Source organism: Pongo pygmaeus, chromosome 20, assembly GCF_028885625.2.
Source record: "Pongo pygmaeus isolate AG05252 chromosome 20, NHGRI_mPonPyg2-v2.0_pri, whole genome shotgun sequence".
NCBI classification, from domain to species: Eukaryota; Metazoa; Chordata; class Mammalia; order Primates; family Hominidae; genus Pongo; species Pongo pygmaeus.
Window position 1 is genome coordinate 53,028,237 of NC_072393.2, and position 27,296 is coordinate 53,055,532.

General features: G+C 53.6%; 1 protein-coding gene across 1 annotated transcript in view; it reads left to right on the top strand.

Annotated features, from left to right (window-relative positions):
• Nucleotides 1-22,408, top strand: part of ARHGAP35 (Rho GTPase activating protein 35) — a 145,339-nt gene extending 122,931 nt beyond the window's left edge. Inside the window, exons 4-7 of the mRNA XM_054466317.2 lie at nt 5,394-5,471; nt 6,950-7,081; nt 16,541-16,646; nt 17,582-22,408. Coding sequence (XP_054322292.1) covers nt 5,394-5,471; nt 6,950-7,081; nt 16,541-16,646; nt 17,582-17,939 — 674 coding nt within the window. The 3' untranslated portion in view covers nt 17,940-22,408. The remainder of the gene's footprint in view (nt 1-5,393; nt 5,472-6,949; nt 7,082-16,540; nt 16,647-17,581) is intronic.
• Nucleotides 22,409-27,296: the final 4,888 nt, after the last annotated feature.

The window sequence follows — 27,296 nt, forward strand, 5'->3', positions numbered from 1 at the left end:
GAAGTGCTTTGTTCCTAAAGTATGTGGTATCTATTTTGCCTGGTGTATTACCCCTGATTTTATTGAATCATAGAATTCAAGAGTTCTGACTAAGGCTTCTCTGGAGCCTTAGAGCTCTGGCACATCTTCTAGAGTGGCAGTTCTCCAAGTGTGGTTCGCTGGCTAGCAGCAGCAGCATCACCTGGGAATGCATTAGAAATGCAGATTTTGAGGCCAGGCGCAGTGGCCCACACCCAGAATCCCAGCATTTTAGGAGGCAATGGCAAGAGGATCGCTGGAGCCCAGGAGTTTGAGACCAACCTGGGCAACAAAGTGAGACCCCCATCTCTACGAAAAAAAATATTTAAATTAGCCAGGTGTGGTGGTGCACACCTGTAGTCCCAGCTACTCGGGAAGCTGAGGTGAGAGGATAGCTTGAGCCTGGGAGGTCGAGGCTACAGTGAGCCGAGATGGTGCTACTGCACTCCAGCCTGAGTGACAGAGCAAGACCTTGTTTCCAAAAAAACAAAATTCTTGGGCTCCCCTCCAAACTGACTGAATCCAAAACTCTGGCTGGAGCCCCCGCACCTGCACCATAACAGGCCCTCCATGTGACTCTGCTGCATGCTTACTCTTGAGAAATAGTGATTTCAAGCATCATAGAAGAACTCAGGTACTAAAATCCCACAGGATTCAAATCCCATCTGTGCGACTCGCTCACTCTCTACATGTTCCTTTACCTCCTAGTCTCAGCATTCCTGTCTGTAGAATGGGATAATAATCACCAGTCTGGAGGGGTTATTGTGAGAACTGCTATGAAAAGGCACGAAAGCACTTAGCATTGTGTGCCTCATACAGAGTAAGCATTTGATAAATGGCTTATCATTATTGTTATTAGCTAGCTTCCTAGACCAGGTATTCATCTTTTTAAACAGTACCCCAGTCAGATGATTGTCTGGTGAGAGGAGATTGGAAAATTCTGGTCTATTCCAATGAATGACAGCTATGGCTGTTAATAGTTATATATTGAGAGAATATTTGCCATTCTGTAATGTCCATTCTTTTTTTTTTTTTTTGGAGACAGAGTCTCACTTTGTCACCCAGGCTGGAGTGCAGTGGTGCGATCTCAGCTCACCGCAACTCCGCCCCCCGGGTTCACGCCATTCTCCTGCCTCAGTCTCCCAAGTAGCTGGGACTACAGGCACCCGCCACCATGCCCGGCTAATTTTTTTTGTATCTTTAGTAAAGACAGGGTTTCACGATGTTAGCCAGGATGGACTCGATCTCCTGACCTCGTGATTCACCCGCCTCGGCCTCCCAAAATGCGGGGATTACAGACATGAGCCACTGCACCCAGCCTTGTAATTCCCATTCTTGATTGTAGCTCTGTCCCCTAGAACCACTGGAACAAGACTTTTCTACATGGCCTTGTTCAGATATTTGAAGATAGTGATCTTGGCTGTTCTGAGCTTTTTCTTGTTCTATTTCCAAAGATTAACTTAAACATAGAAGATAATTGCAGCCAGTAGGGAGGGCTTTTAAAAAAGAAGGAGAGAAACAGAAAAGGCCTGCAGCCAAGGCTATGCTTTGGTGACATGGGTCTTTGGAGGTTTCTGGTAGGTAAGGATGCCTGTGAGTTTAAGGTTGAGGCTTTCTCAGATGGACTTGGGAGCCTGCAGTAGACATGGTGGGTGGAGGTCACTGTTGGTAAGAATTCTGCCTTCTGCCACTGGCGGGTGTGGGCCAGAGTCACCCCTAGAGTGTTTCCATGTAGGAACACTGGGGTGTTCCAGACACAAATGCCTTAATATCCAGCATCTTTGCCAGGGGGTCTGCTCCAGGACCCCAGCCCTTTTCCTGCTGTGGTCTCAGGCCTTTGGCAAGCTGCCCGTGCTCTTTCCAGCGTCCTATTTCTCACCTGGGTTGCCAGCTCCCTGCAGCCTTGGTGGTGTTTGCAGCCTGCTCTCAGTTTTTTTAATCTTTTTTTAATTGATGTCTAATTAGTAGTTATGATAAATTGCACTAGCCAAGCAAATGCTACCTTTCCTAAATTACGCCGTAGTATTGTGTACGACAGCAGCAGGGTTGCTATTTTAAAATGGGATTGCGTAAAATAAACATGTGCCCAGATGACAGGAAGTACTAAGTTGATGATTAATTGATGCTCTGGTGCGGCCTCCTGCTTTCCAGTGCTTCCATTTGTGTGACGATCCATCTAGTGAAGTTTCAGCAGGTCCACACCACTGATAATTGCCAGATCGCTAATTTGCAGTTCGTCTCCTGCCCTCTCATGCCGGGGCCGGTGGCCATTAGGAGGCAATGCAGAGCAGTCCTCAGTCACGCTGAAGGTCAGGATCACCAGAAGGTGACGTGTGGCCCTCGGCTGGCCGGGTCTTCTGCAGCTCAGAGACTGCCTCTCTACACTGAGACTCAGGAACGGTGACATTGCTGCATTATTCCGGATTCTTGAGACTGGTGCTATTTGTCCTAGCATTTTCTTTGTATTATGGAGGGCTGATATTCAGGGAAAGGGAAAATAACTTAGATTTAGTTTTATTTGTTTTTTTCAAATTAGGAGATGAAGACTTGAGCCTGCTGACACATACCCAAGGCTTGCTCATATGTGAAATAGGTAGAAGTTTAAATATGTCTTGAGAGCAGTTGAGAAAAGAGTCAGTGGAAAAATTACTAACTAGGGCTGGTGAGCAGGGTCTCGACAGCACAGCGGGTAGGGGTGTGCCATCTCAAAAGCTGCCCTGGTGCTTAGGCCAGAGGGCTTCACCCAAGTGTGGTGCTGCTTCTGGGAAAGGGGGGTGCTGTGGTCTGCACCCCAGCCAGGTGGATTAATAGGAAGCAGCAGAAGCTTGAGCCAGGTGTCCTCTGGAACAGTAAGGAGGCAGAACAGTGGCAGAGGCCCCAGACCCAGACCACTCTGCCTCTTAGCAGCTATGATCTGGGGCAAGGACTTCACCTTTCTGAATCTTAGTTTTCTCATGTGTATTCTCTACCCACCCAATAGCTCTTCCCATGAGGTGTGGGAGATTAAATGGCATCATCGTTTATTTAATAAACAAGCGAATGGTGGATGGGGACAAAGCACCTAGCTCAGTGCACAGCGTGTGACCACTCTGGTTTGGAAAGTGCCAGCACTCCTCTCAGGCGAGTACAGCAGTGGCAGCTCCTTTGTAACTAGGCGTTGCTTGGTAGGATGTCCCTGGGGTTGGTCCATTAACCTCCTTTTCTCTCGGGGGAAGGGCCTTGGTGCAATTAACAGCTTTTAAGCCAGAGAATTGATGCCTCTTGCTCCAGTGTTCTTGAAGCCTCAAGAAGTCTGGGACCCCAGAAAACAGGCAGGCCATTTGCTTTTATCTTGCTTGATGGCTGTCTCTCCAGAGGTAGCAGTGACAATAACAACCAACACGTGGCTCTCGGAAGCCTGACTGACTCCAGGGCCCGGTGCTCTCTACTGTCCGCACTGTTTCTGTTGTCTAGTGGCAGCAACCACAGTGCTTCCTCTATGCACCTTCAGCAAGACAGAGTCGCTCAAAGCCAGTCTTCAGAAGGGACCCATGGTTGCTTTAGCCATGAGACCCCATGTCAGTTTTCACAGTGACTTCACTATCCTTTCGACAAAGTCCTTGAGATCTTGATGGCTCACAGTGGACTTCGTTCCCAGGACAGGGCGAGTGGACTCAGTAGATAGCTTGGAATCCACTCTAAGCTGAACAGCACTCCTCTGCCCAGGGTAGGATGAGAAGGGAGTAGGAGCCCATCCTTCTCTTGAATTTTATTCTAACTTACGTATTTAATTGACTTGTACTACTTTTTTTCTTATATCACACTATATACCAAATAAGTTCCAGAATGATCACAGAATGAAATGATTTTTTTAACTGATAAAAAGAACTAGAAGGAAAAAAAACAATAGCTGATATAGGAATAGGAAAAACCTATTCTAAGTATAAAAACCAAGGAAGACATCATAAAGAAAATGACTGGTCTTGAAAGCCTAAAATTTTTGAATTATATACTTCAACAAATTCAATAAACAAAATTAGAAGACAGATAACAAAAAGGAAAAATGTAAACATATATAACGTTGATATAATTACTTAATATTCATAGACTTTCTCAAGTTCAAAATAAGAACACTCCACTAGGAAAATTAACAAGAACATGAATACGATATTCATAAAGTAAGAAATACCTATTTCCAGTAATCTGTTAAGCTTTTACTAGTTGTCAAAAAAACATACTTGTGAGTTAATTTTATTTATTTATTTATTTATTTTGAGACAGAGTTTTGCTCTTGTTGCCCAGGCTGGAGTGCAATGGCGCGATCTTGGCTCACCACAACCTCCACCTCCTGGGTTCAAGCAATTCTCCTGCCTCAGCTTCCCGAGTAGCTGGGATTATAGGCATGTGCCACCACACCCACCTAATTTTGTACTTTTAGTAGAGATAGGGTTTCTCCATGTTGGTCAGGCTGGTCTCGAACTCCTGACCTCAGGCTATCTACCCACCTCGACCTCCCAAAGTGCTGGGATTACAGGCATGAGCCAAGTGCTGGGATTACAGGCGTAAGCCACCACACCCTGCACTAGTTAATTTTCTAACAGTAAAAACTTGGAAAACCCTGTATCACTTTTTTTTTTTTTTTTTGAGAGAGTCTCACTTGTCACCCAGGCTGGAGTGCAGTGACGCAATCTCAGCTCACTGCAACCTCCGCTTCCCGGGTTCAAGCAATTCTCCTGCCTCAGCCTCCCAAGTAGCTTAGATTACAGGTGTGCACCACCACACCCAGCTGATTTTGAATTTTTAGTAGAGACGGGGTTTCACTGTGTTGGCCAGGCTGGTCTCAAACTCCTGACCTCAAGTGATCCTCCTGCCTCAGCCTCCCAAAGTGCTGGGATTACAGGTGTGAGCCACAGCACCCAGCCAACCCTGTATGATTAACAGCATGACTATTCTTACAGTGATCATATACTTTGGTGTCTTTAAAATCATGTAAAAGAATAAGAACTTGAAGTGATTAGAATAAGTTCACAACATACTTTGTAAGTGAAAGTGATTGGGTTAAAATATATATTACCTCTATTTTTTAAATGAAAATGAAAAACTCAAGAGTATACATCAAAATATGAACAGAAGTTATCTTTAGCTGCTGTGCTTCTATAGTCTTTCCATTTTTACCAAAAAACAAATACTTTAAAATTTTTAAGTGAAAAAGAAAATGGAGGGCAGATGGGTTGAAGCATCTAGAAAAATCAAACGGGAGTGTGCTGAGGCCTGCTCCTCTCTTGTGGTGGGCACCTCATGGACTTTCCCTGGCTTTCTCCTTGTCTTCGAGCCCAGCCCTCCTCATTCTCTGCTCTCCAGTTCCTACTCCTAAGACCCTGCCTGTTTCTCCTCAGGACTGAGCACAGAAGGCATCTACCGGGTCAGCGGGAACAAGTCAGAGATGGAGAGTCTGCAGAGACAGTTTGATCAAGGTAAAGTGCAGCCTGGCCAGGCGTCCGAGGCCAGAGCTGGTCAAGGCAGACACAGCTGCCTCGGTGAACTGTCTGTGGGGGCTTCGGGGCACTCCTGCCAGCACAGACCCAAAGCCACGAGGTGCTGAGACTGAGAAAGAGACCATGTGTGGCCGTAGTAGGGAGGAAGGGACCGGGTCCTGTCAATGAACCGAAGCACCATCCCTGCCAAAGCTGGGTCATGTAGGCCACTCCCCACACTGCCACTCACAGATGCTCTTCCAGGTTGCCCGGGCACATGCCTCCCTCACCACACTGAAGAGTTTTGCCTATTTGCCCATGCAGAGCTAGTTGCAGGCACATGATATACAAGTCGGGTTGAGATGTGATCCTGTTTTGCCAGGGCCTCAGATCTACCCTCCTCACAAAGTCCCAGCACCAGAGAAAGTGAGGGACCATAGTGTGAGGAGCTGAGCCCTTGGGACAGAGACCCAAGTTACACAGCTCTTGGCAGGGACTCCCTTCTCCTAAGCTGAGCCAGCTTCAAGAGGCCTAAAGTCAGGCAGCCAAACTACCTCTTGGAATTGCCCACACTGTGGGATGAGAAGCCACGTCCCCCAGTGCCAGAAGCAAAAGCACCAGAGCAGGGCACATTCCCATCTATCAGCAGCCAGGGCAGGAGGCACCACCCAGAGTGGACACCACACGCACTCCCCAGGTGGGCGGCCCTTGCGCCTTGCAGCACCGCAGTCGGGCTCAGCTGGCCGGCAGCAGGCAGAGGGGACCACAGGACAGGGAGACGCCTGCTAATCTGTGGGAGACACGAGGCCAAAGTGAGGGTAGAGCCCCCAGTGTGGGATGCATTTGTATATATGGGAGATCCTGTACCAGCTTACCTCCCCAACAGTGGAACCTGGTACTGACCATCTGTAGAGATTTCTTCGTCATCAGGAACGCACTGAAGTATGTATGCAACGAGAAGGAAAGCAAGACATGGGTCAGCGGTGCCAGTGGCTGGGAAGGGCCAGAGAGAGAAAAAATGAGCCTATTTGCCCTCCCACCATAGGGGACAAGGATGGAGGCGGCAGTCACAGTGGTTGCTAACATCTTTGTGACCTACCTGGAAAGTGAGCCACCCTTTAGGAAAGCCGCCTCCTTCTTCTGTCATGGGAAAGGAGTAAGGAAGAGGCAACAGCGTATCAAAGCCAGATGAGGGCAAGCTCCTGGCACCAAAAACCAGCATGTGGGGGCAGCACCCCTGCCCCGAGGGTGGTAGAAGGGGCAGTTCAGCAGTCTCGGAAAGAGGTTCTGGGGCCAGCCCATGCCTGAACCTCAGAACTCGCGTTAGCACTCACAAGTCCCACCCCTCCAATCCCTGCCAGTCCTGAGGCCGTCTCTGGCTTCTTGAGGTTTCTCTAGCCTCTCCTGAGCCCCGAGTTGTCCTGATGCTTCTGCCTGGCTTAGAATGGTTTGGCCTCACTCTCCTGACTTCCTTTCAGACCACAACCTGGACCTGGCAGAGAAAGACTTTACGGTGAATACCGTGGCTGGTGCCATGAAGAGCTTTTTCTCAGAACTGCCTGACCCCCTGGTCCCGTATAACATGCAGATCGACTTGGTGGAAGCACACAGTGAGTACCGGCAGCCCAGTGTCGGGCGGATTGAGGGAGAAAGGGCTCGGCACTGGAAGAATAGGTCCTGCCCTCAGAATGGACGCTGGCTCTTAGAGCTGAGGTTTGAAGGACAGAGGGTAAGGGAATTAACCAGATGACAGCAACGGGCCTTGCAAATCGGGTTCCTGCCCTTGTAGACCTTAGGTGCTTATCTGGGGGTTACACCAAGAGAGTTGCAGGTTTCCCCCAAACTCTCATTAGTTAAGAGCATCGTTTCGGTGTCAGACTTGGCTCCTTCGCTTGTGGCCGACTTAACCTTCCCTGCCCCTTGTGTCCTGCCGTTGTTACCATCCCTACTCCTGCAGATGAAATTCTATTCGGAAAGGCCTAAAAGTGAGGCTGTGAACAGCCTATTTAATAGTAGGTCTTATTTTTCTTTCCTCTCTTCTTACCTGTCTTCTCCTACCTCTCATGTAATGAAGTTAACATGGGTCTAGGGTCCTACAGCCTCTTAGGAAGCCGGCCTCTGGAGGGAAAGAGATGACTCCAGTGGCCGTGGCCAAGTGATCATTTGATGCTGTAGCAAATTAGCACCTCTGGTTTTAATGGTATCCTGTGTGTCATGCCACCTTGCCTCATCAGCTGTTCCTGCCCCAGCCTGCCTCTCTCTAGAGCTGTTTGTCCAGATGGGCGAGACTTCTCACTGGCCAGCCTTTCCCTGGACTTTGTGTAGTACCACAGAGGATGCCTGACCTCTCAGAGCGTCCCACCATGTGGCCCTCACTACCTTTTAAGTCATCAGCAGCCTTCCTGCTTTGTGCCTCTGGCAGGCCAAGACCCAGCAGTAGCCCTTGCTGTGCAGCTGCAGAAGGGAGTGTCTCTGCCGGCTGCCCAGAGATCACAGCCACCCGTGATCCAGCAACCAGAGGGTGGGGAAGAGGAAAGGAGATGTGTTCCTCAGGGGCAAGACATTAGTCTCATCTTGTCACTGCCCAACTCTAAAGAGGGAGCTCTAAACAAGCACAATTTATTCACAAGGCTGATGGTGTAGGCAGAAATTTGAGGGAGGTGATGGATCAGCATGGCCCCGAGTCCTGGGTCACTGACTCTTAGTAGCACCTGAGGGAGACAGGTGTGCAAGAAGCCCACCCGTGAACTGTCAGAGCCTCAATAGTGACAGGGCTGCAGGGCCTCCAAGGTCATCCTTCCAAGGTCTGCACTTCCTATGGTGTCTGTTTTCACAACCTGGATGCCACCGTCACCTTCTGTCCACACTCTCTTAGCTATGGTGTCTGTTTTCACAACCTGGATGCCACCGTCACCTTCTGTCCACACTCTCTTAGCTGACTGGAATTGTTCACAGCTCCTGACCCTATCTAAGCCCACAGGGATGGGGCAGGAGGTGGTACTCCTGGGACGGTCATAGAGTAGCCTGCCTTCTGAAGACGGGAGTCAGGGTTTCTCCAGAGGAGTTAGTGGGTGGGGACAGTTGTGGGCTTCTCCCCTGATCCTGCTATCTGAAGATAGAGGCTTTCCCAGCAGTCACTTCTCTAGCAGGCTCCAGGCAGGCACAGATGTGAAGTCGCATGGGAAATCTCTATTCTGGAGCCAGCTTTCTTTCCACGGAAGCTTGTCTCACAGGGGAAGTTAGGAAAAGAGGAAGGCGTGGACTGATACCCAGTTTGCTGGAAACTGGGAATTCCTGTCTGCATTTGTCTTGACTTGGCGCCATCTAGAGGTGCATGAAATCCTGCCACCCGGCAGAACCCCATTGTTCCTGCGGGAACTGCTGACACAGCATCTTTTTGTGTAGGGTTGTGGGGCCGGCAGGAACGGGAGGTGTTATTGATAGGGAATCAGCCGCCCTTCCCACAGCAGCTTCCACCCAGCTTCCACTGCTCAGGAGGTGGCTTCTTGCCGCTGCTACTGCAGCAGCCTGGGAAAGGGTGGAGGTTTCCCACTTCCTCTTCCCATTGTGTGTTTCCTGTCCCCGACAGTACTCAGTGGGGGCTCCGTTGTCTTGAACCTGACCGAAGGGGGTGGGAGAGGAGAAGATCTTGCTGACATGGCACCTCTCCCGGCCAGAGCAGTTGACTGAAAAGCTGGGCTGTGGATGTTGCAGGGCCAGGTTCAACTGAGCCACAGATACCAGGCAGTGCAAAAGTTAGTAGTGTTAAGGGATATTATGGAAAAAAGATGATTGTGCCCCCAAAGTAGCTCTTCCCAGACTGGCTGGGGTTTCCATGGCTACATCAACTTGACCAGTTCTTTCTACTTAATCCCTGAGAGCAATTGTGTCTCTATATGTTCAGGTCTTGGAACCAGTTTCAAATCCCATCACAACAAATATCAAGGTCACTAGCAAATGGTTTTGTTAGCTCCAGAATTTCACATTATTGAACACTGCTGAAAATGTACCTGCAAAATAGAGACGTTTGTGATTATTTGCCAGTTATTTTCCTGCCACACTCAAGGTGACGCGTGGGAGATTCAGAAATGAACAGCAGCAGCAACCGCACCACCCATGGCCTGTGTGCCTGCCTAGGCTTGGCCCGGCTCTCCACGAGGCATTTGATTCCCACCACTGATCTTCCTTTGAGGAAGATGATATTATAATACATCTCCATTTTACAGAAAAGGAAACAGCTTCTCGGAGGTGATACAGCCTGCTCAGGGTCACACCGCTAGGGAGTGGCAAGCCGGGGCTTGAGTCCCTGCCTACGTGGGTGCAAATGAAGTTCACTGAAGACAGAGCAAAGCTGAGCTTGAAGTGCACAAACCCCAGCGAGGAAGGCGCGAGGAAGAGGGCTTCACAGGGGAGATGGGCCAGGGTTTCAGGAGGCAGAAGAAAAGGCTTGTGCTGTCTGTTCTGTCTCCTACCTGTAGCCCATCCCCACCTTCAAGAGTCGCTCTTGCCTGGTTTCTCCCCGTCTCTGTGACTTCCTCCTCCCTGCCTATCTGGAGTCGACCCCGTCCAGCCGGTATCCACAGGCCCTGTCCTATGGCTTTTGTGCTGGAAGGGGTGCTAGAGCTGGCCCCATCTCAAGCCAGAGGGTCTGGACCAAAGGACCTGTGGCTCCAGGGTCCCCATTAACTCCCTGTAATAGCTCACAAAATTCAGTCTTTTTAATTTAAGGAGAGACCAGTCGTTTTCATCAGATTGTTGAAGGGGATGTGTGACCCGAACGTGGTTCAGGATTCCGGCTCATTGTCTCGGCCTTTCCATTTGACAGATGAGACTGTTGGGGCTAGAGATAACAGTGCAGCCTAGGTTACCAGGGGACGGCCCTGCTGCTCTCTGGGCTCTTGTTCATCAGCTGCCTTGGGACGTTGCTGGTTCTGGGATCCTGCCTTCCTTTGATCTGTCCAGATAGCTGCCTGAGGGCACGGGGGTGCTTCTCACACCCACGTATGGGGTCATTAATTTCACAGCTAGCCAGGCCCTGTGTGGACAGGGACAGATGGCAGTGGGCACACACATATGCGATCCCCGGCTCAGTCTGGTGGGACAGGACATTCAACAGGTGATTGCAAAGCCGTGTCTCCAGGGGAAGGACAGCCTCCATTCTCCATCCTGAGCCCTGCAGAGTGAGGTCTTGGCCTTGGAGTTGTTTACCACCTGGGGCGGGGAGAGCCGACGCCGGACGAGCCTGCGTGATCACTGAAGGGCTGTGACCTTGAGCCGGGCTTTCCCTTTCCTGGCGACGCAGACGTGCAGATGGTCAGCGGCGGCCAGCGGGACTTTCCTCCAGGCACCGAGCTGGCAGCAGCAGACCCAGGCCTAGAGCTTGGTTGGCAGCCTGGGTGCCAGTGATGGCAAGTGGCGCAGCACAGCCAGGGCAGGAGTGTTCTTTGGGAACAGGGTCTCTGCCGCCAATTTGTTTGACCTTGGACCGGTATTCTGGCTTTGTGAGGCCTGGTGTGTCTGTTTTGTAAGAGGTATGGGAAGCTAATCGGTAAAGTCCCTGTGCCCTCTGGCTGTCTCCTCCCCTTCCTCCTGAGTTCTTGGGGTCTGTATTGTACTAAATTGCTGGGTCTGTGTCCAGGCTGTCTTGGTTCAACTGGCCCAAAAATGCCTCCCTTGGACGTGTCTTGCTGTCTCAGTCGATGGCCCCTAAGTTCAAAAGTATGATGTCCCAGGAAGAGGTGCAGCTCCCAGCCCACGCCCCCTGAGCAAGAGCAGAGCCGCCTGGAGCCGAGCCAAGCAAAGGGGTGAGCGCAGTGTGGAGGCTGGGGTCTCCTCCGTAGGCCACCGTCTCTCCTGGCCAGCGCCCCTGGACTCCTGTCTACCTCTGACCACACACTGGAGCAGGATGGGTTGTTGTTGTTGTTGTTGTTAGAAAAAACTAAGTGTCTTGACTCCCAAAGGGCAGGCTGGGGGAGCAGAGGATGTGAGGATCAGGCCCTCCACAGTCTGGGTCCTGAGGGGACTCTGAAGGGGGTGGAGGTTACGCCAAAAGTCTGGACGAGCGGACCTGGGAATCCACAAACCAGCACACGCCAGGCATGGGGAGAAGCCACCCTGGGCACCTGTACCATGGCGGGTCCGGGTTGTAGCAGCTCACCCAGGGCTGGGTGCCCTGATGGCCCTGTCCCAGCAGGGACACCAGGGAGCCCATTGCCCCCTGCTGTTTCTTTGGCCAGTGTAGACACCTGGCTGGGCGGGCTACCTATTGAAGCTGGGGGTCCCTGTACAGCAGGGCTCCACTGAAGATGGTGAGTGGCTCCCCTGAGTGTGCTGCTGCCCTGTGACCAGGTCCACACAGACTGTGGCCCCAGCCTTCGGCAGCACCATAGGGCAGAAGGTGTCCAGGGTGCACGGGCTGGGCTGGCTCTTGGCCACCAGCTTGTTCCCCAGGCCTCTAGCTTGGAGCCGCCGGAGTCTGTGCTTGACCACACCCAGGCCCAGGTTGGAGCGGGATAGCCCAGTCAGCACCGTGCTCAGCAAGTAGCAGCCAGCCAGAGGCGCCGTGAACTCGCCGGGGATGAGGATGAGGATGAGGATGGTCAGGAGAGGAGACAGGGGCAGGGCCAGGAAGGCCTCGAGGAGCCGGCCCAGAGCCCCTGGACTAGAGAGGCACCCACTGGGTCCTTTCCCCTCTTTCCACTAGACCGTAAGCGGCAGGGAATTTGGTTTTTGTTCCCTACTGCATCCCCAGTGTGTAAAATAGTACCCGGGCAAGAGCAGGCCCCCATAAATATCTGCTTCTCCCACCCACTGCAGATGAACAAATGACCCAAGGAGGAGGGGCCTCCCAAATCCGAGAATGAAAGAATTCGCATTGTCTGACAAGGCAAGAATGGGGCGCTGTCACCGCACAACCTCACCCATCCCCACATGCTCAGCCCAGCCCTTCTCATGCTCACCTGCCTCTGGGTCAGAGTCACCTCCTCCCTCGCTGAGGACTGTTGAGGGACCTGTGCCTGGTTCCAACCAGGGCAGCTGAAACTGCCACACAGGGCACAGACACTGCTGGTGCCTCCCCCAGTCCTGGGTCAGGGGAGGGTGGGTATAGAAAAAAGGCTGGGTACAGTGTGACTGGGTACAGTGGCTCACACCTGTAATCCCAGCACTTTGGGAGGCCAAGGCGGGCAGATCATGAGGTCAGGAGTTTGAGACCAGCCTGACCAACATGGTGAAACCCCGTCTCTACCAAAAATACAAAAATTAGCCGGGCCTGTAATCCCAGCTACTCAGGAGGCTGAGGCAGGAGAATAGCTTGAATCTGGGAGGTGGAGGTTGCAGTGAGCCGAGATCGTGCCACTGCCCTCCAGCCTGGGCAATACAGCGAGATTCCATCTCACAAAAAGAAAAAAAGTGTCCTAGCTGGTGAAGCCAGCACCCTGGAGGCCCCCCATCCCCTGTCCTGTCAGAGGATTACTACAGTCAGAGAGGGCTCTGTCGCGTGCAGGGAGGCGGGGACCCAGAGCAGATGGGCTGAGCTGGGAGACAGGCCTGGGTCCCATCCACCTTTGCCGTCACCAGCCTTGTGGCCTCCTCTTGGCCTCTGGAGTGGTTTCTCAGCCGCCATATGGGTAACGCCCAGCCCCACCTTCCACTCGGGTCTGCGGTCAGGGCCATGCACAGAGCACTGTGAAGCTGTCCTGCCAGCACTCGGGCAGCACCCAAACCTAAGCAGCTGCTGGTGCCTTTGCCATGTGAAGAGGCTGGAGCTGGAGCCTAGAGTAGGTCCCTCCGCAGAGAGGCCCTAGAGGGGTGAGGGCAAGCTTTGCTTAAGGAAAGAGGTGAATGGGGCTGAGTCAAAGGATGTTCACAAGGTCAACCTTGCTTTTAGTGTGGGCCAGACTTGAGCAGAAGGGCCTCTCGCCCTCCTTGACCTCTGCCCAGCGAGCTCCTAGTGCTGCTCAGTACTCTGGAGCACCTGGACCAGGCAGCCAGTGGGGAGGGGAGCAGGCAAGGAGACTGGCCACCCGCTCCTCACTAGGCATTCGGCTGAGGTGCACATGCAGAAGGAGGCTGGGATTCTAGGGGGCAGCCCCTAAGTTTTTTTTTTTTCTTTTTGAGATGGAGTCTCGCTCTGTCACCCAGGCTGGAGCGCAGTGGCACGATCTTGGCTCACTGCAACCTTCATCTCGCAAGTTCAAGTGATCCTTCTGCCTCAGCCTCCCAAATAGCTGGGATTATAGGCACACACCACCAGACCTGGCTAATTTTTGTATTTTTAGTAGAGATGGGGTTTGGCATGTTGGCCAGGCTGGTCTCAAACCCCTGACTTCAAGTGATACACCCACCTCAGCCTCCCAAGTGCTGGGATTACAGGCATGAGCCACCGCACCCAGCCGGCCCCTAAATTATTATCAAAGCAGGCTTTGTAACTCCTGCCCCTGCCCCTCCCCACCCCCTAAAGAAGAAACAAAACCACCCCTCTTGCTGCTCATCAGATAGGAAGGAGAGCAGGCATCTCTGGCAGACCTAGGCTTTGCCAGCCCCATTTCCTGCCTCCAGCCAGAGGACGGGATGAGACCCAGCTCTTATGTAAAGGTACTACCACTCGATGCCTAATTAAGACAAACACAGCTGTGTTTGGGTCATGCAGGCACCTACGGAGAGACCTGTGTCCTCCTGTGCCAAGCTAGCAGCTGGAAGGGGGCATGACGATTTTATTAAGTGAAGCTTTGCACCACACACATGCTGCTTGTGTTTTCTTCTACGGTCTTCTGTCCTCCCTACAGCAGTTTACTTTGTTTATGTAAACATTTTATTGTAACATGACAATGAATTGTTTGAAGACTCAAGGTCGTAGAAAAGAGTGTGCCCATGGCCGGGTGCCGTGGCTCACGCCTGTAATCCCAGCATTTTGGGAGGCCGAGGCGGGTGGATCACCTGAGGTCAGGCGTTCCAGACCAGCCTGGACAACATGATGAAACCCCGTCTCTAGTAAAAATAACAAAAATTAGCAGGCATGGTGGTGGGGACCTGTAATCCCAGCTACTTGGGAGGCTGAGGCAGGAGAATCGCTTAAACCCGGGAGGCAGAGGTTGCAGTGAGCTGAGATCACGCCACTGCACTCCAGCCTGGGCAACAGAGCGAGACTCCATTTCAAAAAAAGAAAAAAAGAAAAGAATGTGCCCTTGAGGTGGAACCCTTAAAATAAACCTTGGATTCAGAGAGATGAAGCTGCTCATAGCCCAATAACTAGCTCCCAGGACTTTTTTAGTCATTTCTGATAGACAGATGTTACCAAGACACTGCTTTTATCAAGTCACACTCTCAAGGCCACAGATTTGCCAGGTTTCATTCATCCTCATTAGGCTGCCCGGGAGAGCTCCTGGAGGTCTGTCCCTTCCAGCCCTGCAGCCTCCCTTCCCCACAGGCTCCTGCGAGTAGACTGGCTCCCAGGTGCCCTTATTTTGTGTCCAGCTGTGAACTCTTCATTTAATTGCCAGGTGTCACCGAATGAAGGAGGCACTGTCCACAGCCCCTTTTACAGACAAGGAGACTGACCCTAAGGTGTCACTTGCCCAAGGTGACACGGTTGATGCGAGAGGCCGGATTTGTACCCAGGGCCATCTGAGTCAGGATCTGGACTCCAGACCACCACAGGACCTTCCTCCCTGCTCAGCGTGCCCGTCACTGGCATTCTGTCTGCTCTTCCAAGTCTCACTCTCACCAGGGTCCTTGTCAGCGTGGTGGTGGGCACCTGTAATCCCAGCTACTTGGGAAGCTGAGGCAGGAGAATGGCGTGAACTCAGGAGGCGGAGCTTGCAGTGAGCTGAGCTCGCACCACTGCACTCCAGCCTGGGCGACAGAGCGAGACTCCGTCTCAAAAAAAAAGAAAGAAAAGAATACCTGGTTCAGGGAGTCCGCACCCCTCCCGGATTCATCAGCAGAATGGTACACATGCGTCTCTGGCAGAGACGGTCTGGCACCATCATCTATCTCAAAGGAGCCTGAGCCCCCGAGCCCATTAGCAATCATCTGCGTTTTAACAGACCCCCTCTTCACCACCCCCACAGCCACCAGTTGTGAGATCGCTGCCATCTCCTTCGTGAGACCCTCCTGTGGTTCTTCTGAGCCCTGGAGTCCAGGAAGGAAACATGGGGGCATCTTTCCCTGCACAGAGAAATCTGTCTTAGCCAGCTGGGCTCCAGGTGGGCTCTGGGACGTTTGCGCCTCACCAGCCCCGATGCCCTTCCCAGCCAAGGTGGGCCACACCCACTCAGGGATGGCAAGCTCAGTGGCCACGGCTCAGGCCCCATAGCCAGTCCCAGCTCTGCAACTTCTAACCTCAGATACTTCATCTTCAAAATGGGGTGACGAGTTCCTGCCTCACACGATCGTGGGGACTCATGGAACTGGGCCTGGTGCGGGTTACAAGCTGCATTCCAGGCAGTTGTTTTCCCTCCCCCAGGACATTAGGATTCCATGATAGGCAAAGTGTGGGCGTTGGGGGAAAAGGGGGTGCGTAGTTCCTTTGGTGAAGTGCATAAGAATTCCCCCACTGTTTCCATCAGCCCCTCCAACGGGGATGTGTGGAGGGTCCCTGTGTCTCTAGGAAAAGGACAGAGCCTTGGTCTCATGACCGACTCCCTCCCTCGAAGGTCTGTTGGCGTGGGTGGGTGGCAGCGGCCGCCCGTCTCCATCTGGTCAGGAAGCAAGCAGGCTTTCTGCGTAGGGATGCCTGTCTCCAGGGGCAACCGGATGAGCAAAGAATGGTGTTCTTTATGGCGGAGTGTCTCCAGATCGTTCTGTCTTGGGTGGTGGGGGCCAGGAAGCCCCAGGCACACAGTGCCGCCCTTCAGCGGGGGCTTGGGACACAGAGGTGGGCCAGGCCCCTGGGCCAGTGCCACTGCCAGGTGTGCCAGCCTTGGGCACAGGCTTTGGGGGAAAGAGTGGGGTTAGTGTCATCCGAAAGCCCTGGGCTGCCCTCAGAGAAGGCCCATCACAGAGCACGCCCTGGGATGGCCACCAGCCTCGGCCATGAAAGGCAAGGCTTTGGTTTTCTCTCTCCTCAGAAATCAACGACCGGGAGCAGAAGTTGCATGCCCTTAAGGAGGTATTAAAGAAATTTCCAAAGGAAAACCACGAGGTCTTCAAGTATGTCATCTCTCACCTAAACAAGTAAGTCGCAGGGCCTTCTGGTTGGTTTTTCCTCCTGAAAATTGACAGCCAGGGTCAGTGCGTCGCAGAACAAGGGTCTGTCCACAAGCCAGTAGAAGTCTTAGGCCCTGGCCTGGAAGGGATGTTGGCTGGCCTCCCGTGGTGCCCGCTGGGCTCAGCGCCCAGAGCCTCTGCCTCTCGCCCATCCTCGGGCCTCCCTCCTGCTTCTGTCTGAGGGCAGCCCACGTGGCCCCAAACCTGCCTAACACCAGATAGTGCACTTAGCTCCAGCGGGCATGGGGCCTCTTGTAGGCCTGTGCCCCAAAGCTGGCAGAGAGAGAAGATCTTCTGGTTGGTGCTGATGCTCCAGAAATCTTCTCCTGAAATCTTCTCCTGAATCAAAAACACCTCAGAGTCCCTGAAAGTCCTCTCACAGCATTCACGTTCCCAGCTGGGGAGAACCAGGACACCGTACCTCGAGAGATGTGCTGCAGGAGACAGCCAGCCTCCAGCATGGAGCACAGCCGCAGGCGGGAGGCCATGTGGGTGTTCCCTGAACTTCCATGTGTGTGGAGGAGGTCTGCTGGCCGAGTGGCCTCTGATGGTGCTCTGGCTTAGGACACTCAGCCTCCTTCCCTCGTCACAGCTGGAGCACCACCACTGCTTTGGCTGGCTGCAGAGTGAATCCCTGAGGTGGTCCATCCACCCCCAGGGGTTTGCAGAGCTCCAGGCAGCCTTTCCGAGGTTGGCCATGTGGAGGCACTGGGCTGGAGGGGAGAGGACACTGAGGGCGCAGCCTCCCAGGCAGGGCAGGGTACAGAGAGCTGCGCATGGCCTTTTCTGCTCCACCTGAGGGTGTACAGGTGGGGCTCAGCCTGGGTGCTGAAGACCATGAGCGCCCAGGGCCAGGTGGGGCCCTGCACAGTTCTGACCATTGAGTTTGGTGTCGCCTGCAGGGTCAGCCACAACAACAAGGTGAATCTCATGACCAGCGAGAACCTCTCCATCTGCTTCTGGCCCACCTTGATGAGACCTGATTTCAGCACTATGGACGCCCTCACAGCCACGCGCACCTACCAGACAATCATTGAACTCTTCATCCAGCAGTGCCCCTTCTTCTTCTACAATCGGCCCATCACCGAGCCCCCCGGCGCCAGGCCCAGCTCCCCCTCCGCCGTGGCTTCCACCGTCCCCTTCCTCACTTCCACGCCTGTCACAAGTCAGCCGTCGCCCCCACAGTCACCTCCACCCACCCCCCAGTCCCCAATGCAGCCACTGCTTCCCTCCCAGCTTCAAGCCGAACACACACTGTGAGCCACCAAGACCTGGGGCAACAGGAGAACCGGTCTTCTCTCTGACGGGTTGGCATTTGGCCTTGAACAAAACCAAGTCCACTGGGGACAGAGGCAGGGGCAAGTGGCTCTCCCCATCACCTTCTCAAGACCTCAGTGGGAGCACCAGCCAATGGTACCATGGGCCGGGCTGCCAGGTACCCTGGGCCCGGCGCTGCAGACCTGAGCTGGCTGCAGGCAGCAGCCGTGGGGCCCTGTCCTTTGACTTGGACCCATTTGAGGACTGAACTAGGCAGGCAATGGCCCCAGTGCCCTCCCTCTGTTCCCTGGACCACCACCCCACCTGGCTGCTCACACCAGCCTCCGGGTGCCTCCCTCTGCTTGTACAGAGCCCATGGTCGGGACAGTGCCCTGGCCTTTGCCGGGGAGGAGGATGCTCTGAGATTCAGGGTGGGGCTGGCAACCCCCGAAGAGAACAATTCCCGTTGGTCTGTCTCTTCCCACCTTCCATCTGCACACACCCCCCAAGGTAAGGGTACAGCCCGGCTGGCGGCCTCCTTGGGAACGTGTAGGCCATGGCTGTGCCACCACTAGGTACCTGCTGAGGGCGCTGGCCCTGCAGATCAGAACAACGGAGGATAGCTTTGTGCCTGGACCCAGAGTGCGGGACTCCCCACTTCATCCCCACCGTCCCACTCCACAGGCTTCCCGAAACATTCCTTGGCAAACAAAGGAACACTAGGAGAAAAAATGGAAACACCCTTCCAGTAATTAAAAAGGAAGAAACCACAGAAAGAAAACTACAGACCTCAAGATTCCACTCTGCGCCCGCCTCTGCCGGGAGGGAGGGAGGCACACAGGTGGAGCTGACCCTCGTCTTTGTGGCAGCAAAACCAGGATGCCTGGAGCTGTGGCCTGAGAGCCTGCTGGGGTCCCACTCACCCACTTAGGTCTAGTCGCTAGATCCCCCGTTTTCCCAAGAAGAGGGTTCGAGCCCTTGGTGGGGACAGCCGGGGAGATGGCAGTGCAGGCCGGAACCTGGGCTGCCCCAGAACACAGTCCATTACGATAGAAACACTACTTGAGCATGTGCGTGGGGTGGGTGTGTGTGTGCACATGTGAGTGTGAGTGTGTGTGGGTGCTTGGTGGGGGGTTGGGGACAGCTGGAAGGTGCCAGGTGCACTTGGGGTTGGGGTTGGTGTGTTGGGTGTTGAAGTGGAATCGTTTCATCCCAGCCATGGAGGCCACCAGCAGGAGTGTTCATGGGGATGTGGGCGGGGTGGGGCACTTTGAAGGAATGGCGGTCTGCTGGTGCCCTCGAAGGGGCATCCTTCCTGGTCTTCGCTGGCCCAGAGGCACCGTGCCTGCCTATCATCCACCACCACCCTAGCCCAGCCTTCCCACTGCCCCAGGAAAAGCTCTTCTCCTGCCCACCTCTGCCCTCCAGCACCGCAAACTTGCATGGCTGGGCTGTGGCCTCTGCGGCCAGGAAGCCTGACACTAGGCACTCCCCAGGTGAGAGCTAGCGGGGTGCAGAGGGCCCCATGCCAGACAGCCCTTGGGGCTCGTTGCACTTTAAGAAAGAGGATCTGTGGTATATTCCAGGGGGCCTGATGGACACCTCTCCCGGGCATCTGCAGCTGCCCTGCCCGTGCCCGCCTGCAGTGCTTGGAGACGGGAGTGGCCCTTCGGCTCCCGAGCTCCCTCTGGGGACGGCTGGCTCACTGTCTCCAGGTCTCAATGGCCAACGAAGGTGCTTGGAAACACTCACCTACCCTTCCAAGTTTTACCGCCTTTTGAGGAACACAAATCGGAGAACAAACCCAGGGTTCAGGCGTGTTTTCTGTGAATGTTGGATGATGAATTTTTGTCTCTTTTGGTGGAGCTGTGCCTGGCCCTGTAGGCCTAGGGTTGCCTGGAAGGTGACATCTGTGTTTCGTTTTAGCTGAGGTTGGCAGAAACGTTCCCAAACTCCCCCAGCCCTGGGCCCCAGCAGATGAGGAAATGGCCCCATTTACTGACCCCACCCCCTTTTCGAGGTTATGCTCACCTGGTCAGCTCCTCACGGAATTGGGGGTGGAGGGAAAGCATGGTGGTGGCCTGGGCCGTCTCTGTGTGAACGCAGGCAAAAGCAGCCCAGTCCCCCTCACTGCTTGAGCTAACACTGCCACCTCTTTTGTGTGAGCACAAAAGCCACGTCCCAAGCCACCTGGCCCGATTCCACAGATGTATGCGCGGCCAGTGACTTCCCCAGGAGTGTGGAGGGGGCGGTGAGGAGGAGCACCTGGGCTCTCTACCCCTCCCCTCACAGAAGTACCTGAAACTAGGTCTGGGGCACTCCCAACGCAGCGCCCCGTCAGCCAAGGTGGGCAGGCAGGGACTGTGGCAGCTCATGTCCAAAGGGAGCCCCCATGCACAGGAAGCCGCAGGGTTCCTCTTGTTTCCCCCACTAACTTCAGCCTCTCGTCTGCTGCTCCAGGCTGAGGGACTAGAGGACATCTCGGTCGTTTGAGGGGCATGGCCAGTCTTGGCAGGCTGGGCTTCAGCGTCCGGTCAGGGCAGCGTGCAGCCCAAATGGGCACTTGCGTGGGAGCCACAGAGGAGCATCCCTGGGGATTGTTGGGCCCATGCTGCCCCCACCCCCGCTTTCATCGGGGCTCTAAGTTCTGGAAGGTGCATGCACAGAGGGTGCTCATGGGACCCACATGCAGCTCTCAGCACTGGGCGAGAGGGCATTGGCTTGTCCAGAATGGGGACGTGGGGCAGCCACCCCTGCCCAGCGAGAGTGCAGACACCATGTGAGCGGACAGCAGCCCTTGGTGCAAAGCCAGAGACTGATTCTGGCTGTGACAGCTGAGGAGGGAAGACCCGAGGCTGGGTGGCGTGGCTCGTGAATCCACTTAGAATTCTTGGCTTGTGTCGCACACTGGGTGTCACGGCACACATTTACTCTGCATTGTCCCCGTCTTTCCCGTCGCCTAGCGTTTGGGGAGGAAGAGGGAGAGAGCTTCGGGGCATCCGTCTCCTTGCTCTCCTGCCTCCACTGCCTTGGTTTTGCTTCCTGCTGGAGGCGGGGCACCTGCTGCGACCCAGATTCTTCTGCAGGATGTGTCTGTCTTTGTCACGGTGGACAGAGGGTGACATCATAGGAGCAGTTCGCTGGCCAGAAGGGGATGGGGGCATCCCTGCGCCTCACTCAGCTTCTGCTGCTCTTAGGGAAAGGAGGCTTGGGTCAAGCCAGCATCCTCTTGGTAAAGACCCCCGCAGGCCACCAGGCATTCTGGACACGCACGCACACACACCCACCCACCCACACACACACACACACACACACACACACACACACACACACACACACACACTCTTCACAGCAGGCCAGCTGCAGTGACTTATCATCAAGAGTCACCTCAACTGCGCTCCCCTCCCGTCCTTTCCTATGAGAAGCCACTGCTTTGGGGGCGCCGGCTAGAAAAAGTAGGGTGCGGTGGCCAGAAGGGCCCCTGCCGCGCGGGGGGCTGGGTCTGGTTGAGTTGCTGCTTTCCCGAGGGCAGCGCAGGGATCCGGGGAAGCTGTGGCAGGGAGCGGGCCCGGCTCCGTGGCTCTGAGGTGTAATGGGGGTGGGCTCCCTCGCTCGGAGCACGTCGTCTGTGTCCAGGTCAGAAAGTGGCCCAGGAAGGGGGGCAGTTTCTGTCGCGGGTCCGGTGGGGGCGCGGCCGCGGTGCGGTCGGTGCAGCGTGGCCAATGCGCGGCGCGCGCGGGGGACAGAGCAGGAGGCGGTCGGTCACCTCGGCCACTGCTGACCTGGGCTGGCCTCCCCCAGCCCTCCCGTGGCGGAGCCGGCAGCGATGCTACAGGCCTAAGTTATTGTTTGCATAAAAAGAATCATGTTCCCTGTGTACATTTAAGAAAAAAAGAAAAAAAAAATGGAAATGTCAGAATTGTATGGAAATAAAACTTGTTTGAAAATTTGGAATAGTGCTGCTGCCAGCTTATTTTTCTGGTACTTGTATTTTCACATGTTAAATGATCTTTATATATGTTGAATTAACAAATATTTTGAGTTTCTGAGAAAAACAAAACATATTAATGGTATTGAAATGTGTTAGTAGTCTGGCTGTGTGCCCAAAATTATGTTTTGCAGCAAAAGTGAAGACCTGTATGTAAAGAAAGTATAACAATTATTTCTTTGTATTTTAGGGGCTTTAACCGGAACATTCTCTAGCTGGTGTTAGGAATGTTTGCTTAATTTCCAGACTTTTTTTTAAAAACACATCGTGGGTTTTTTGAGGCTCCAACCTGATTAGTGCATGGTCAGCCCTCAATGAAGGCTGAGGCATCTCTGACTGAGGTGTTTTTGTTTGGTTTTGTTTTTTAAAATCATGTATTTGCTACAAAGTATTGTACTTGTCTCAATGGGAATGGTGTAAAAAACTGAAAAGGCCTTATGTGATCTGTATCATAGTTAATAAATCAATCTTGTAAAAAACCAAACCTGAGAGAAGTGAAGGGGGGCCTCCTCCTTACCGGGCCAGTGCAGCACACACCAGGGTTTCACAGGCTTAGGCGCCCGGGGGTGGGAAGCAGGAGGCTCCCACAGGAGAGGCCTTGGCCAACCCGAGCTCCCCTTCCCGGCTCTCACCTGCTTTCCTCTCCAGCGCAGCTTCCCAGAAGGCCGCGTCATTCCTGTGGTTTCTCAGCATCACCTGAAGTGCCTCCCACAAACCCCCATGGCCGCAGGAGCTGCAGGCAGGCGTGGGGAGCGGATGACAGAGGTGCCGCTTCTGACCTTCCTTCCCACTCCCCTCCAGCCTGAGGCCACGCGGGTGGTACCAGGAGTCAGATGCCCGGGTTCACTTCCTGGGTGAGTTCCAGGGGCAGGGTCATGAGCAGGCTTGTGGCCAGGAGGTGGCCGACCTCAGACCCTTCTCAAAGGAGGGGTCAGGGCTGAAGTTCTGAGGGGGGAGAGCCAAAGGTCACACTCACTCCCTGGTGCTGACCCTGGGGTCAGAGACCTAGGCTCTATGCCAGAGTTAGCCACTGTCACCACCGTCATCCAGGACAGCACCTCCAGGGACGGAGGTGGGCTGCTTCCCAAAGAAGCCTTGCCACCAAAAACACCTCCTCTCTGCTCACCCCCTAAAAAACTCTTGTTAAGAATATCTCCCTCTTTCCAGTCTCCCAGGCTCAAGTTTGTTCTATCCTTGGCCCCCTCCTTAGCCCTGACTGCTTCTAAGATCCCAAATGTCACTTGAGCGTGACTCTGCTGTTCCCTCTGCCGCCATTCTAGCCTAGACCTGAATTCAAGCTCACTAGACTCTGATAGACACCCCCACACACTGAATGGCCTCCCTGCCCTCAATATTCATAGCAGAAGGGTGAACTATTCAGCATACAAGATGCATCCTTCCCTGCCTGTGCCCATAGCAGACATGGCTAGCTGATCACCGCACTCTGCAACACCCCTCTCCAGGCAGCCACTGCCAATCAATAGGGGCTGGCACCAGAGATGACGTCTGCCTCAGCCAGGCAGGCAAACAAATGGAGATGCCTACTGACCATAGCCCAGGCTTCTTGGCATCCATGCAGAACCCCACGCTCTGGATCCATCCTGCTCTTCTCTCCCACTCCTCTAACCCAACTCCCCAACATCAGTCAAAATTAGTCTTTTTTTTTTTTTTTTGACGGAGTTTTGCTCTTGTTGCCCAGGCTGGAGTGCAGTGGCTGGATCTAGGCTCACTACAACCTCCGCCTCCCCGGTTCAAGGGATTTTCCTGCCTCAGCCTCCCGAGTAGCTGGGATTACAGGCATGCACCACCACACCTGGCTAATTTTATATTTTTAGTAGAGATGGGATTTCTCCATGTTGGCCAGGCTGGTCTCGAACTCCTGGCCTCAGGTGATCCGCCCACCTCAGCCTCCCAAAGTGCTGGGATTAGAGGCGTGAGCCACCTCGCCTGGCCGAGTCTCATTCTTTGAGTGCAGCTGGCTGCTTTCTGCTTCCACATCTTTGCTTTGAGCACTTCCTTCTGCCTGAAATTCCTTCCATCCACCCTTCCCCAAACCTCTAGCCTGCCCATCAGATCCTACCCTGTTCTTCAAAGCCAGTCTTCAGAAACATCCCTGACCCTCTCTACTCACGGATTCACCCTGCAGCTGGGATTTACCTGCTGGGGGTTTATGTCACTCCCCGTGAGCGCTCCAGGGTTTCTCCTTTGTTTTTTTGAATTAAATCTCTACATCCTCCTGGTGTGCAGTTGGTACTCAATGTGTGCTGACAGAAACCTGTCTTCTCTAGTTTTTATTTTTTATATTTATTTTTTTTTTTCCCCTTTTCTTAGTCTGTTGTCCAGGCTGGAATGCAGTGGCACAAACACGGCTCACCGCAGCCTTGAACTCGCAGGCTGAAGCAATCCTCCCACCTCAGCCTCCAAGTAGCTGGGACTACAGAGGCACGTGCTACCACACCCGGCTTTTTTTTTTTTTTTTTTTTTTTTTTTTTTTGAGATTGGATCTCGCTCTATTGCTCAGGCTGGTCTTGAGCTCCTGGATTCAAGCAATCCTCCTGCCTCGGCCTCCCAAAGCACTGGGATGACAGGCATGAGCCACCATGCCCGCCTGTTCCTCCCTTCTTTGGGGCCCCTGCTGTGTGCTAAGCTGGGTTGAGGGAGAGACCAGAACCAGGATAGGCAGTGGGCTCTGGGTGCTGACTGGCCAAGGAGTGTCTTTTTTTTTTTTAGATGGAGTCTCCCTCTGACGCCCAGGCTGGAGTGCGATGGCGCGAACTCGGATCACTGCAACCTCTGCCTCCCGGATTCAAGTGATTCTCCTGCCTCAACCTCCCGAGTAGCTGGGATTACAGGTGCCGCCACCATGCCCAGCTAATTTTTGTATTTTTGGTAGAGATGGGGTTTCACCATGTTAGCCAGGATGGTCTTGATCTCTTGACCTCGTGATCCACCCGCCTCGGCCTTCCAAAGTGTTGGGATTACAAGCGTGAGCCTCCACGCCCGGCCTTTTTTTTTTTTTTTTTTTTTTTTGAGACGAAGTCCCGCTCTGTCGCCCAGGCTGGAGTGCAGTGGCGTGATCTCGGCTCACTGCAGCCTCCACCTCCCAGGTTCAAGCAGTTCTTCCGCCTCAGCCTCCCAAAGCACTGGGAGGGCAGGCGTGAGCCCCTGTGCTCAGCCTTCTCTGGCTCTTGATCTTCAAGCCTTGTGTGCTTTCTAAACATGAGCCTCTCAGCCACCAGCAGCCAAGTTGAGAGCTTTGGGGGGCAGCTTTGTGGCTCCCAGATAGGCTGCCCCAGGAGGCCCAACAAGATGCCTTATGCGTGGTAAACCTTCATTCCGTTTTTTGAACGCAGTGGTCTCAACCTTGCCCTTGACTTGCCCCATCTGTAAACCAACCTCTCCCACGTGACTCCAGCCTAGACCTCTGCTCCAAGCAAAACATCATATCCACCTGTGTATGACACTCTACTTGGGGACTCCACTGTGACACACCCACAGTCAAATTCCTGACCCCTTCTCCAAACAGGTCCATTCCCCAGGATCCCCCCTCAAGCCAGAGACAGACCCTGGGGGCCTCCTTGGGGTGTCTCTCTCCCTTCCAGTCAACCAGGTACACCTCCCAGTTCCATTTTGCCTTCCAGCACACTCCCCTTCCCGCTCCCTACACCCCAGCCCTGTCTGATCTCACCAAGACATCTGCCTTCCATGCTCACCCACTCCCATCTCCATGAGAGCAGAGCAGATCTCACATCTAGCCATGCGTCTCCTCCCTTAACATCCTCCAGGGATCTCCAATGCCCTTAGAGGAAGCCTGAACTCTTCCACAGGGCCCCACCCCCGACCCCGCCTACCTCCCAGGAGTCTTTCCTTGCACTCTGGTCCAGACACTCCAACTCCCCTGGGGCCTGCCCACCTCGGGCCTTTTGCAGTATTGTCCCCTCCTCTCCAAGACTGTCCTCCCTTGAGGCCATCCCACCTTGCTAACTTTCTCCCGGTCCTTCAGATTTCAGCTCCTCAGACTCCTCCATAGGGAAAGCCCTCCCTGACTCCCCTAGCCAAGATGGGTCTCTTTGCTTTCAGATGAGATCAGGTGGGTTCAGGGTATATGGCCGTAGACTCTCTTTGCTTTCAAAGGAAAAAAATAAGTTCTTTCAGAGTACTTTCTGAGCTGAGCACGGTGGCTCATACTTGTAATGGTAGTGCTGTGGGAGGCCAAGAAAGGAGGATCACCTGAACCCAGGAATTCAAGAACAGCCTGTTCAACAAAGTGAGACCTTGTCTCTACAAAACATTTTTTTTTAAATTAGCAGCTTGGGGCCGGGCGCAGTGGCTCATGCCTGTAATCCCAGCACTTTGAGAGGCCGAGGTGGGCGGATCACCTGAGGTCAGGAGTTCAAGACCAGCCTGAGCAACATGAAGAAACCCCATCTCTACTAAAAATACAAAATTAGCCAGGCGTGGTGGCGCATGCCTGTAATCCCAGCTACTCGAGAGGCTGAGGTGGGAGGATCGCTTGAACTCAAGAAGTTCAAGGTTGCAGTGAGCCAAGATCGTACCACTGCACTCCAGCCTGGGCAACAGAGCCAGACCCTGTCTAAAAAAAGAAAGAAAGAAAAAGTACTTTTCTCGGTGTGTTATTCATTCAGGCTGGGGCACACAGCCATTAAACAAATCCCTGCCCGGAGCTGACATCCTAGTGGAAGGAACACAGTAAACAAATGAACGTGGGCATTATTCAGGCAGGACCGAGGCGTTAATGAGGATTCAGTTGTTGGGGGCACTTGCCTCGGTTGCAAAACTTAACGGGACACAAAAGAGACTTCAGTCATCAACATAAAAATATTTCAGCACAATGTTTTCAAAAAACAAAGTTGCTATGAGCCTAAAACTGCTCTTAAAAAAAAAAATGTCAGCCACACGTGGTGGCTCACGCCTGTAATCCCAGAACCTTGGGAAGCCGAGGCAGGCGGATCACGAGGTCAAGAGATCGAGACCATCCTGGCCAACATGGTGAAACCCCGTCTGTACTAAAAATACAAAAATTAGCTGGGCATAGTGGTGTGCGCCTGTAGTCCCAGCTACTCGGGAGGCTGAGGCAGGAGAATTACTTGAACCCAGGAGGTGGAGGTTGCAGTGAACCGAGATCACGCCACTGCATTCCAGACTGACGACAGAGCAAGACTCCGTCTCAAAAAAAAAAAAAAAATTGTCTTGGTTGGGTGCAGTGGCTCATGCCTGTAATCCCAGCACTTTGGAGTTCAAGATGGGAGGATCACTTGAGCCCAGCAGTCTGAGACCAGCCTGGGCAATAGAGTGAGACCCCGACTCTACAAAAAAATTATTTAAAAATCAGCTGAGCAGGCCAGGTGAGG